The sequence below is a fragment of the Tachyglossus aculeatus genome, chromosome 1 (genome assembly GCF_015852505.1).
Source record: "Tachyglossus aculeatus isolate mTacAcu1 chromosome 1, mTacAcu1.pri, whole genome shotgun sequence".
Classification (NCBI taxonomy): domain Eukaryota; kingdom Metazoa; phylum Chordata; class Mammalia; order Monotremata; family Tachyglossidae; genus Tachyglossus; species Tachyglossus aculeatus.
In genome coordinates, this window is record NC_052066.1 from 124,810,141 (window position 1) to 124,822,382 (window position 12,242).

At 44.2% G+C, this 12,242-nt stretch overlaps 1 protein-coding gene across 1 annotated transcript in view; it reads left to right on the forward strand.

Annotated features, from left to right (window-relative positions):
• LMBRD1 (LMBR1 domain containing 1) overlaps positions 1-12,242 on the forward strand; it is a 153,352-nt gene that overhangs the window by 86,614 nt on the left and 54,496 nt on the right. The window contains exon 9 of the mRNA XM_038743159.1: positions 3,257-3,409. Coding sequence (XP_038599087.1) covers positions 3,257-3,409 — 153 coding nt within the window. The remainder of the gene's footprint in view (positions 1-3,256; positions 3,410-12,242) is intronic.

Here is a 12,242-nt window from a genome sequence, read left to right on the forward strand (position 1 = left end):
AGTTTCTGCCTGATGTGTAGGTTGATTGGTAGCCACTGGAGATTTTTGAGGAGAGGAGTAACATGCCCAGGGCGTTTCTGGACAAAGACAATCCGGGCAGCGGCGTGAAGTATGGATTGAAGTAGGGGGAGACAAGAGGATGGGAGATCAGAGAGGAGGCTGATACAGTAGTCCAGACGGGATAGGATGAGAGCTTGAACGAGCAGGGTAGCAGTTTGGATGAAGAGGAAAGGGCAGATCTTGGCAATGTTGCGGAGCTGAGACCGGCAGGTTTTGGAGACGGCTTGGATGTGAGGGGTGAACGAGAGAGTGGAGTCGAGGATGACACCAAGGTTGTGGGCTTGTGAGACGGGAAGGATGGTAGTGCCGTCAACAGTGATGGGAAATTCAGGGAGAGGGCAGGGTTTGGGAGGGAAGACAAGGAGTTCAGTCTTGGACATGTTGAGTTTTAGGTGGCGGGCAGACATCCAGATGGAGATGTCCTGAAGGGAGGAGGAGATGCGAGCCTGCAGGGAGGGGGAGAGAGCAGGGGCAGAGATGTAGATTTGGGTGTCATCCGCGTAGAGATGATAGTTGAAGCTGTGGGAGCGAATGAGGTCACCAAGGGAGCGAGTGTAGATCGAGAACAGAAGGGGACCGAGAACTGAACCATGAGGAACCCCCACAGTAAGGGGATGGGAGGGGGAGGAGGAGCCTGCAAAAGAGACTGAGAATGAACGACCGGAGAGATAAGAGGAGAACCAGGAGAGGACGGAGTCTGTGAAGCCAAGGTTGGATAGCGTTTTGAGAAGGGGGTGGTCCACTGTGTTGAAGGCAGCTGAGAGGTCGAGGAGGATTAGGATAGAGTATGAGCTGTTGGATTTGGCAAGCAGGAGGCCTTCCCAGACTGAGCCCCTTCCTTCCTCTCCCCCTCCTCCCCTTCCCCATTTCCCGCCTTACCTCCTTCCCCTCCCCACAGCACCTGTATATATGTATATATGTTTGTACATATTTATTACTCTATTTTACATGTACATATTTATTCTATTTATTTTGTTAATATGTTTTGTTTTGTTGTCTGTCTCCCCCTTCTAGACTGTGAGCCCGCTGTTGGGTAGGGACCGTCTCCATATGTTGGCAACTTGTACTTCCCAAGCGCTTAGTACAGTGCTCTGCACACAGGAAGCCCTCAATAAATATGATTGAATGAATGAATACATACAGAGACTGGGAGAGTGAGCTACTTCATTATTCACAAATTTTAAGTGGTACACTTTGTGGTCACTTTATTAGTTTGACTATGAGTCACTCTAGCTAATATAGAACAAATGGTTGGTCTGTTTACTTCTCATAGATATCATGTATAATCTGGATATCTTTTGGGGTTAGCCGTTTCCTAAATATGGAACGAAAAAATAAAACTACTTGTCTTTTTGCTTAGGCTCTAAGCCCGTTATGGGTAGGGAACATGACTGCAAATTATGTTGTACTATAATAATAATAATAACAAAAATGATGGTATTTGTTAAGCCCTTACTATGTGCTGTGCAAGCACTGTTCTGAGTGCTGAGGTAATAATAATAATGATGATGGCCTTTGTTAAGCACTTACTATGTGTGAAGCACTGTTCTAAGTGCTGAGGTAATAATAATAATAATAATAATGATGATGGCCTTTAAGCGCTTACTATGTGTGAAGCACTGTTCTAAATGCTGAAGTAATAATAATAATAATGATGGTATTTGTTAAGCCCTTACTATGTGCTGTGCAAGCACTGTTCTGAGCACTGAGGTAATAATAATAATAATGATGGTATTTGTTAAGCCCTTACTATGTGCTGTGCAAGCACTGTTCTAAGCACTGAGGTAATAATAATAATGATGGTATTTGTTAAGCCCTTACTATGTGCTGTGCAAGCACTGTTCTAAGCACTGAGGTAATAATAATAATGATGGTATTTGTTAAGCCCTTACTATGTGCTGTGCAAGCACTCTTCTAAGCTCTGAGGTAACAATAATAATAATAATGATAGCATTTGTTAAGCGATTACTATGTGCAAATCACTGTTCTAAGCGCTGGAGGGGAAACAAGGTAATTAGATTGTCCCACATGTGGCTCACAGTCTTAATCCCCATTTTACAGATGAGGTAACTGAGGCTCAGAGAAGTGAAGTGACTTGCCCAAGGTCACACGGGATTAGAATCCACGACCCCAAGCCCATGCTCTTTCCACTAAGCCATGCTGCTTCTCTCCTGCTGTACTCTGCCAAATGCTTAATACAGTGCTCTGCCCATAGAAAGTGCTCAATAAATACCATTGATTGATTCCTGCTCCGTCCTGCTTCCTGTTTTGGAAGGAGAAGGAATGAGAGTATAGAAGCAGTGTAATATAGGGGAAAAGAATATAGGTTTGGAACCTGTTGTTGGGTAGGGACCGTCTCTATGTTGCTGATTTGTACTTCCCAAGTGCTTAGTCCAGTGCTCTGCACACAGTAAGCGCTCAATAAATATGATTGAATGAATGAATGACATGAGTTCTGATCCCAGCCCTTCCACTGAGCTGTTGTGTGACTGTGGACCAGTCACTTAACACTCTGTGCCTGTGTCCTCATCTGTAAAATGAGGATTAGGTACCTGTTCTCCTTCAGTGCTCTGCACACAGTGAATGCTCAGTAAATACTTATCTATTCTATTCTATTCCCCTTAAATTCTGAGCCTCATAAGGGACAGGGTCTGCCTGATCTGATTTGCACTGTTGTCCCCAGTGCTTAATACCATGCTTGGTACATAAGTACTTAACAAATACCACCCTAAAATAAAGAGCATGTTGGACTCTGATTGAAAACTGCTAAGTAAGAATGGAACAACAAGTATATTTCTAGTTTGTGCATGTCTGGAGACCAGATGGAGGGTTTTTTGCTTTGTTTTCTGTGAATGAAGTACTGTAGGGTGGTCCTAGTGAGTGGGGTTCAGCAGCCGTTATCTGTGTTCCTTGTCTCAAACTACAAGATACCTGGTGAATGTCATCTGGCTGACTTGTCCTTGCATCTAAACCTACCTGTAAATCACTGTTTTGTTGCCCTAGGATTGCTTTGTCCATGCAGATGTGTGAGCTGTGACAAAAAGCACAGATGGTTTTTCTTTATCATGATTTGCCTAGTGTATACTGAGGTACACTAAATGTTTAGTTTCACTGACCAGAACTGTTGTAGCTTTGCAACTACTATAAAAGTTGACTTTTATTTTACTGGTAATGTATCTCCAAAATTTTTCTGCAGAACAAAGACGGTCGCCCGCTAGCTACAAAGGATAGACATGCCTTACGCCAACTTGAAGAAAAGCTAAGAACATTGAAAAGAAGAGATAGGCACCTGGAATTCATAGAAAAGAGTTGCTGGACAAAATTTTGTGGGTTCTTGCGTCCTCTGAAGGTACAAAGTAGTTATAAAATTTCCGTAACTAATCTCAGCCATACTAAGTGAAGGTTAACTATAATATATGTTGCCAACTTGTACTTCCCAAGCGCTTAGTACAGTGCTCTGCACATAGTAAGCGCTCAATAAATACGATTGATGATGATATGCAGAACAGCATTATGTTAGTAGTGTGCAGTCAGTACCAACATCCTTGTTACGCCCATCTATTGTACCCTTTTAAACACGTGTCGTGTTGTGTGACTGTGCCTGTTGTGGCTGAAGAAGATGCCATTAATTTTAGTCATGGTGCATATGTGAATATGTTTATGTGGGATCCACTGTCCCGTGTGTGTGTGTGTGTGTGTGTGTGTGTGTGTAAATAATGACGGCATCTGTTAAGTGCTTACTATGTGCCAAGCACTGTTTTAAGCACTGGGGTAGATACAACGTAATTAGGTTGTTGTCCCTCTTGGGGCTCATTTTACAAATGAGGTAACTGAGGCACAGAGAAGTGAAGCGACTTGCCCAAAGTCACCCAGCTGATAACTGGTAGAGCCGGGATTAGAACCCATGTCCTCTGACCCCCCAAATCCATGCTCTTTCCACTGTCACGCTGCTTCTCTATGTACCATGACTATCTTTCTTTGTATACACATGTAGGTGCACATCTTGTCTTTGTTTCCTTGTCTCACAACTGTTATGAAGCTTGTGCTCAGAACCACTCCTTTCTTGAGTGCAGGGTTGGTCTATCTGTGACATGTTTCCTCCAAGATTCAGCAATGCTTTACATTGTTTTTAAAACATCTGATCTTGTCCTTGCTTTTCCACATTAGCTCACCCAACAGCAGCTAGCAGTAGATTACTGCTGATCTACCTTCCACTGCTATATTACAACTGCCATGGCTAGGCCACGTTGCTTGAATTTTTTTTTTTTCTTAATTCTCCATCCATCATTTCTCCTGTCCCTTTTAGGTTTCCTCAGCTCACTGTAAACTTCAAGTCAGCTTAGGTGTTCTAGTTACCAGTTCTCACACTTCCCTCAGTGAACATGTTCGCTGAAGGTGTGATATAACGAGATATTGCCTCATTGGCCTGGGCCAGTGTGCCTGGGACCTCATTGTTAATGGCAGTGCTGTAGAAGTCAACTGTGCTGTCTGTGGTAGGTCCAATTTTCACAACTATAGAGAAGCTTAAATATTATAATTGCTTTATAGGTCCTCATCTTGGCCTAAATTTTGAGGCTTTTTTGCCTTGCCTAGGACAAGGCTGGCTTTCTTGATATGGTTTGCTACCTCGAAGTCTAACTTTTCATCATTAGACAATGTGCAGAAATTAGTAAGACAGTTCCATTAAATGTCACTGGTGGTCCTTGACTTTGAGTGGTATTTGCCAGGTTGTAGGCTGCTACCAATTCTGGGCTAATTTTTACTTGAAAAGCAGTTCTTAGTGATTTGCCTCATCTTTTGTGTCCTTAAAGAACAATTATTTCAACCAGAGGGCTATTAACCACTTGGGAAATTCTGTTGAGGCTTGGACCACCAATTCTGGACTGACACACAGAGCATGGATGGGAGGAAGGGGACTTAAGGGACGGAAGCAGTGTCAGTTTTCCCTGCAGCACCTCCTAACTAGCGGCAAGCCTGCTGTATATGTGTGTGGGAGGTTAAATTGCATGGGCAGATGAACAATGGGCATGTTACTCCCCTCCTCAAAAATCTCCAGTGGCTACCAGTCAACCTACACATCAGGCAGAAACTCCTCACCCTGGGCTTCAAGGCTGTCCACCACCTCGCCCCCTCCTACCTCACCTCCCTTCTCTCCTTCTACAGCCCAGCCCGCACCCTCCGCTCCTCTGCCGCTAATCTCCTCACCGTGCCTCATTCTCGCCTGTCCCACCATTAACCCCCGGCCCACATCATCCCCCTGGCCTGGAATGCCCTCCCTCCCCACATCATCAATCATATTTATTGAGCGCTTACTGTGTGCAGAGCACTGCACTAAGTGCTTGGGAAGTACACTGCCAAGCTAGCTCTCTTCCTCCCTTCAAAGCCCTACTGAGAGCTCACCTCCTCCAGGAGGCCTTCCCAGACTGAGCCCCCTCCTTCCTCCCCACCTCCATCCCCCAGCCTTACCTCCTTCCCTTCCCCACAGCACCTGTATATATGTATATATGTTTGTATGTATTTATTACTCTATTTATTTTACTTGTACATATTTATTCTATTTATTTTATTCTGTTCATATGTTTTGTTAATATGTTTTGTTCTCTGTCTCTGTCTCCCCCTTCTAGACTGTGAGCCCACTGTTGGGTAGGGACCGTCTCTATATGTTGCCAACTTGTACTTCCCAAGCGCTTAGTACAGTGCTCTGCACACAGTAAGCGCTCAATAAATACGATTGAATGAATGAACAAAAGCCTGTTAGGTGGTGGCATTGTGGTCCTAGTACAGTAGCTGCCTGGGTCTAACCCTGAGGCCTAAATAAATCTGTTGATGGGGACTAGATACAAACCACGTTCTGCTTACACCTGTGCTAGAGCCTGGTTCTCACTGGTTCAGAGCTCTTAATGAGAATCCAGGCCTCTTGTTGATGGTCTTAGCCTTTTAAGTTTTATTCATTCATTTGTTTTACTTGCACTTATCTATTCTATTTATTTTATTTTGTTAGTATGTTTGGTTTTGTTCTCTGTCTCCCCCTTCTAGACTGTGAACCCACTGTTGGGTAGGGACTGTCTCTGTATGTTGCCAGCTTGTACTTCCCAAGCGCTTAGTACAGTGCTCTGCACACAGTAAGCGCTCAATAAATATGATTGATTGATTCAAGTTGAAATCTTCCTGGAGGATTGGAACTGTAGTCTGAGAACAGGGCTTCGCACATAGTAAGCGTTTAACAAATACCATTATTATTATTATTATTATTAAACCAGCTTCCAGAGTCCTTCAAGTATTCTGGAGTGTCTGGCTAAGATATTTCCCTTTTTATTTCTAATTGTTCTTCCGTACTTCTCTCGCTTCCTCCCTACTTTTCTCGTTTTTGAGTGCTTACCGTGTCTAGAGCATGGGACTAAACTTGCAATTCTTGTCAAGCTGGCAGTCTGCCATAAGCCATGTCGTGCTATTTGTTCTCAATTTTATTTGTCTTGTCCGGTATTGTACTATTCGGTTTGTAGAATTCAGTGACAGCAAGGATTTATCAATATAAATCTTTGTGATTATTATTGGCAGTCCATAGCACTGTGATGACCGTGAAAACTAGTTATTTCAGCATGAGTGTATGCCTCAAAAGCCCAGTCATTTACATGTAACAGCTCTGGGATGGCTTTTTCAAAGACTTTAGATGATGCCCGTAGTTTTTTGGAAGCATCACCCAGTGGATTTCAAGTGCTTTCTGATAATTGCATCTAGGGTGCTTTTTGCATTTTCTAGCACAAACAGAATAGTCAAGTGATATTGAGAATTCTAATCCATTATATGCTCCAATTTTAAAAATTCAACAAGTCAGTAGGTGATAAGTTTTCAAAACCCACACAAATTAACTTTAATAGACTGTCATTTCTAGGGTCATTTTGATTCTTTTCTTAGAAATGTTTTTATTCTGTAACTCAGCAAAATTATATGTGGGTTGATATTGTATAGAAGCGGCAGACTTCATTCTTTAGAAGGACAATTTTAAAGCAAGAATGGATTCCCTTTTGCTTCGGCTTATTTTGTGTGAAAATGCCTGAAGGCATTGGAATGACATTTTTTTCATGCGTGTTGGAAGGGGAGATATTAACATTTTATCGAAAGTGTTACTGTGCATTCATAAAGAGTCTTTCACTTTCCATTGCTTTGTAAAATTGCATTATAAATTATTTTTGGAAGTAGCAGTTCAGAAAATATGGTGCTTCAATCAATCAATCAATCAATCGTATTTATTGAGCGCTTACTATGTGCAGAGTACTGTACTAAGCGCTTGGGAAGTACAAATTGGCAACACATAGAGACAGTCCCTACCCAACAGTGGGCTCACAGTCTAAAAGGGGGAGACAGAGAACAGAACCAAACATACCAACAAAATAAAATAGGATAGAAATGTACAAGTAAAATAAATAAATAAATAAATAAATAAATAGAGTAATAAATATGTACAACCATATATACATATATACAGGTGCTGTGGGGAAGGGAAGGAGGTAAGATAGGGGGATGGAGGGGGGGCGAGGGGGAGAGGAAGGAAGGGGCTCAGTCTGGGAAGGCCTCCTGGAGGAGGTGAGCTCTCAGCAGGGCCTTGAAGGGAGGAAGAGAGCTAGCTTGGCGGATGGGCAGAGGGAGGGCATTCCAGGCCCGGGGGATGACGTGGGCCGGGGGTCGACGGCGGGACAGGCGAGAACGAGGTACAGTGAGGAGATTAGCGGCAGAGGAGCGGAGGGTGCGGGCTGGGCAGTAGAAGGAGAGAAGGGAGGTGAGGTAGGAGGGGGCGAGGTGATGGAGAGCCTTGAAGCCCAGGGTGAGGAGTTTCTGCCTGATGCGCAGATTGATTGGTAGCCACTGGAGATTTTTGAGGAGGGGAGTAATATGCCCAGAGCGTTTCTGGACAAAGATAATCCGGGCAGCAGCATGAAGTATGGATTGAAGTGGAGAGAGACACGAGGATGGGAGATCAGAGAGAAGGCTGGTGCAGTAGTCTAGACGGGATAGGATGAGAGCTTGAATGAGCAGGGTAGCGGTTTGGATGGAGAGGAAAGGGCGGATCTTGGCAATGTTGCGGAGCTGAGACCGGCAGGTTTTGGTGACGGCTTGGATGTGAGGGGTGAACGAGAGAGCGGAGTCGAGGATGACACCAAGGTTGCGGGCTTGTGAGACGGGAAGGATGGTAGTGCCGTCAACAGAGATGGGAAAGTCAGGGAGAGGACAAGGTTTGGGAGGGAAGACAAGGAGCTCAGTCTTCGACATGTTGAGCTTTAGGTGTCGGGCGGACATCCAGATGGAGATGTCCTGAAGTCAGGAGGAGATGCGAGCCTGGAGAGAGGGGGAGAGAGCAGGGGCAGAGATGTAGATCTGGGTGTCATCAGCGTAGAGATGATAGTTGAAGTCGTGGGAGCGAATGAGGTCACCAAGGGAGTGAGTGTAGATTGAGAACAGAAGGGGACCAAGCACTGAACCTTGGGGAACCCCCACAGTAAGAGGATGGGAGGGGGAGGAGGAGCCTGCAAAAGAGACTGAGAAAGAACGACCGGAGAGATAAGAGGAGAACCAGGAGAGGACGGAGTCTGTGAAGCCAAGGTCAGATAGCGTGTTGAGGAGAAGGGGGTGGTCCACAGTGTCAAAGGCAGCTGAGAGGTCGAGGAGGATTAGGACAGAGTATGAGCCGTTGGATTTGGCAAGCAGGAGGTCATTGGTGACCTTTGAGAGGGCAGTTTCCGTGGAATGAAGGGGACGGAAGCCAGACTGGAGGGGGTCGAGGAGAGAGTTGTTGTTGAGGAATTCTAGGCAGCGCGTGTAGACAACTCAAGGAATGGTAGGAGGGATATGGGGCGATAACTAGAAGGTGAGGTGGGGTCAAGAGAGGGTTTTTTTAGGATGGGAGAGACATGGGCATGTTTGAAGGCAGAGGGGAAGGAACCAGTGGAGAGTGAGCGGTTGAAGATGGAAGTTAAGGAGAGGAGAAGGGATGGAGCGAGAGATTTCATAAGATGAGAGGGAATGGGGTCAGAAGCACAGGTGGCCGGAGTAGCACTTGAGAGGAGGGAGGAGAGTTCCTCTGAGGATACCGCTGGGAAGGATGGGGGAGTAGCAGAGAGTGTTGAGAGCCGGGGGGATGGAGAAAGGGGGGAAGAGACTTTGGGGAGGTCGGACCTGATGGATTTAATTTTGTTAATGAAGTAGGAGGCCAGATCGTTGGGGGTGAGGGAAGGAGGAGGGGGAGGAACCTGGGGCCTGAGAAGGGAATTGAATGTACGGAAGAGCTGGCGGGGGTGATGGGCATGGGTGTCAATAAGGGAGGAGAAATAGTTTTGTCTGGCAGAAGAGAGGGCTGAGTTAAGGCAGGAAAGGATAAACTTGCAGTGAACGAGGTTGGCATGGTGTTTAGACTTTCGCCAGCAGCGTTCGGCAGCTCAAGCATAAGAGCGAAGGAGGCGGACAGTGGATATATCTAATCAACTAATCAAAGATAAGTGTGGATATATACCACTTGAAAATTAATCAATTAAAATCTCCTTTTTCTGGAATTAAAAAATTGAAATTCTTGATGATTTCCTAAATTGAACTCATAAAGTAAATGACTGTGTTCCTTTTCAGTGGGATTATATTTTGAAATCCTCATTCTCTTAGAATATAATAGCCAGTGTTATTTTACTTGTTCTTTATTAAAGTATAAGAATCCAGTTCTCATTCTTCCTAGTTTGGATAATCCAGGAATGTATGATTTTTGAAAACTCTAGGATTTTATTAGTATAGGAATCTTTTCTAAAGGGATGCACAAACTTCGAGTTAAAAGTGAAGAAATTGTACACATCTAGTTTACTCTTGCATAGTGTTAAAGAAATACAAAATTTAGATATTCAATGCCTTTGATTTTAGAATTCAAATTTTGGCCATGTTTGGTTAATAGAAGTTTTGAAATGTATTTGGCAGGTGTCCAGGTAACAATGATTTTTAAACTTGGATCTTTTGTAGTATTAATATTTGTCAATGGATATTTACAAAGAAAACACCAGAAATCACTTAAGAGTGTTCATTTGATCTCACTTTGGAATGTCTTATTTATTCTCTCAATGCAAAAAGGTGAATACCTTCATTGGATGTTTTCTTGGCAGTCTCTCATTTAGAAATAAGTATCTTGTCAAATTGCTTATTTATTTAACCATGCCCAATCAAAAACGTGGTGGACTTCCTGTTCAGGTGCACATTTAGCAGCCTAAATAGTGATTCTTTTTCTACGGTTCTTGGCTCTGCTACACTTTTTTCTATTGTTGGAAAAATTCCGGCACTTAATTAAGATATTAAAAAAACCTCTGAGATTTTCTAAAATTTAAGAACAAGTAACCTTTAATGCAGTGCAGGTACCTCCCAATTAGTGTTCTTAATCAGCTCTGAATATAGTGGTAAGCTTGCATGGAAATAATATAAAGCATAATAATGCATTTACAAGATTTCAAAAGTTGATCAAAACAAAATGTAAAGGAAAATGGATAAAAAAAATAGTTACATGAGTTGGCAGACGCATTCCTTACCCACAACGAGCTCACAGGCTAGAGCGACTTCATCAAAAAGGCACATCGAGAAGCAGTGTGGTGTAGTGGATAGAGCCTGTGCCTGAGTCAGGTCGTGGTGCTAATTCTGACTCTGGCTACTGTGCTGCTGTGTGACCATGTCCAAGTCACTTCACTTCTCTGCCTCAGTTAGCTCATCTGTAAAATGGGGATTGCAACTGTGAGCCCCACGTGGGACAGGGACTGTGTCCAACCTGATTTGCCTGTAAATACCTCAGCGCTTAGAACAGTTTTTGGCACATAGCACTTAACAAGTTCCATAATTATTATGATTACATTGTGCTAATTGACTAGAAGGCTGAGAAGCAGTGTGAGCTGGTGAAAGACCAGAGGCTTGGGAGTCAGGAAACTTAGGTTGTAATCCTGGGTCAAACACTGGCCTGCCAAATGACTAAGGGCAAGTTATTGTCTGTGCGCAAATATCCTCAAGCATTGTGGTAGATTCAGGGTAATCAGGTAGGACACAGCCCCGGATCCATGGGGCTCATAGTCTTAATCCCGATTTTACAGATGAGGTAACTGAGGCAGAGAAAAAGGTGAAGTGATTTAATCACTTAGACAAGTAAGTGGCAGAGCAAGGATTCGAACCCAGGTCTTTGACTCCCAAGCCTGCGCTCTATCCAGTAGATCACACTGCTTCTCTAAATTGGTGATTAAATACCTGTTCTCCCTGTATAAAAGCCCAGCCTCCACAGTGGATTTTGCCTCAAAGGCCCATGGCTTGTAAGTAGCACCCCTATCTCCAAGGATACATCAGCTGTGGGACAAATGATGGAGCTATCGGGGGGTCCATCCAGGATAAGCTAAGTTATTTGTACTTTATGCAGTAACATTTTACAGAACCTTTTGTGAAAGTGCAGAGTGCATGGGCACCTCTTATTTCTGGTTCAGCAAAGATGTGTGTCTGATGTCTGGGAGTGTTCTATATGTTGCCGACTTGTACTTCCCAAGCGCTTAGTACAGTGCTGTGCACACAGTAAGCTCTCAAATATGATTGATTGATTGATTGATTCTCAATGGCTCCCCCCTAAAGCCTGTAAGGAGGAAGTGGCGCCCCATTTTCAAGTACCCTGGGTCACTGCAAAATTAAATAGGCTCTCCATGGTGCCACTTCCAAGCCCAGGGCCTCTGAGGCAAAAGCCACTGTGGTGGTCTTCTCAGCCCTTAATCTTGGCCAAAAGGCCCCTGGAGTCCCTTGAGAGTCTGGACCCCTGTCCGCCTCTGCTGGGTCCTAAAGACTTCTATTTCTCCCATTCTTCGAATGCTGGTGTGGAGACACGCTGCCTAGGACTTCCCTAAGTCCCTGCACCCCATTGCCCTCAGACTAAAGTACGGCCGTCTTCCTGAAGGCCAGCTATCGGGGAATTGCCAACTATCTCTCTGCCGGGGCTGATTGTGTTAATGATGGTATTTGTTAAGCGATTACTGTGTTGTAAGTGCTGGTGCAGATACAAGGTAATCAGTTTATCTGTCTCACAGTCTCAATCCCCATTTTACAGATGAAGTAACTGAGGCACAGAGAAAGTTCAGTGATTTGCCCAAATCACACAGCTGACAAGTGGTGGAGCTGTGTTTAGAATCCACGACCTCTGA